Below are 1,235 nucleotides of genomic sequence, written 5' to 3' on the forward strand. Positions count from 1 at the left end.
CAGAATATTTTGCAAGCAGGTCTATGGTGGCCAACACTGCACAAGGATTCCAAGGTGTATTGTAAGGCATGCGATGCATGTTAGAGAATGAGCAGACCATTATGAAGAGATGAATTTCCATTACATCCTCAAGTATCCTTGCAGCCATTTGAAAAATGGGTGATTGATTTTGTTGGGCCAATTCAACCCCCAGGAAGGAAAACAGGTGCACGCTATATCATCACCGCGACATAATATCTAACTAGATGGGAAAAAGCACAACCGGTTAAGCACTGTACAGGGACTACAACAACAAAGTTTTTATTCGAGTATGCCTTAACTAGATATGGTTGCCCGAAAGTGCTAATGAGTGACAGTGGTACGCACTTTCTGAACAAAACGATCAATGCATTGACTGAAGAATTCCAGGTCTACCATCAAAAGAGTACATCATATGACCCACAGGCTAATGGAACCGTTGAAGCCTTCAATAAGATTTTGGAGAATGCACTGATAAAGATCTACAACACGCAACATAATGACTGGGATATACGTGTACCTGTAGTGCTATGGGCCTATAGGACTACTTGTAAGAAGCTAACAGGGAAAACATTGTTAAGATTGGTATATGGTGTAGAAGTTGTAATGTTGATGGAATATATTGTGCCTAGCTTGCACATAGCAGCTCTCACCAGTATGGCAGACCACGAGGCCTTGGAGGAAGGGCTCACGCAGTTAATGTAGCTCAAAGAATATCAATTTTTGGCAGGATTTCATCAACAAGTACAAAAGGAACGCGAAAAAGCATGGCACGATCACCACATCAAGCTTTGCACGTTCAAGATAAATGATCTTGTCTTGTTATATGATAGTAAATTCACCAACTTTGCGAGTAAATTCCAGATGCATTGGGTAGGGCCATACATTATCAAAGAAATTACAGAGGGAGGCACAGTTCAGCTCGCGAAGCTAAATGGAGAACATTTTCTGGGAAGAGTGAATGGTATCAGATTAAAGTTGTATACACAGGATCCTACGCAATGACTATATGGTGGCAGGATAGTCTTAGTGCTCTAAGCAATTGCAAGGGTGCGCGAGACTATAAACTACACTTCCTAGTTTGGAGGGCCATGCAGCAAGGAGGTTGCGCAAAACATGACAAAAAGGCAACCTAGGAAGATGCGTGCAAGGAGCTGCGCCATGGAGGAAGGTACCGTGCAGAACAACAAGAAAGTGACAGTTGGAGTCATTGTTCA

The 1,235-nt window shown here is 42.5% G+C and overlaps 1 protein-coding gene across 1 annotated transcript; it reads left to right on the forward strand.

Annotated features, from left to right (window-relative positions):
• The first annotated feature begins 345 nt into the window (after nucleotides 1-345).
• On the forward strand, nucleotides 346-723 carry LOC149259913 (uncharacterized). Its single transcript, XM_089455679.1, has one exon. The coding sequence runs from the start codon at nucleotides 346-348 to the stop codon at nucleotides 721-723; it is 378 nt and encodes a 125-aa protein (XP_089311805.1).
• The last annotated feature ends 512 nt before the right edge of the window (nucleotides 724-1,235 follow it).

The sequence above is a fragment of the Pinus tabuliformis genome, chromosome 6, assembly GCF_031772625.1.
Source record: "Pinus tabuliformis cultivar Carrire ecotype Pingquan chromosome 6, CPIR1, whole genome shotgun sequence".
Lineage (NCBI taxonomy): Eukaryota > Viridiplantae > Streptophyta > Pinopsida > Pinales > Pinaceae > Pinus > Pinus tabuliformis.

Coding starts and splice junctions, on each gene's coding strand:
- LOC149259913 (XM_089455679.1), top strand. CDS start 346: ATGAGTGACAGTGGTACGCACTTTCTGAACAAAACGATCAATGCATTG.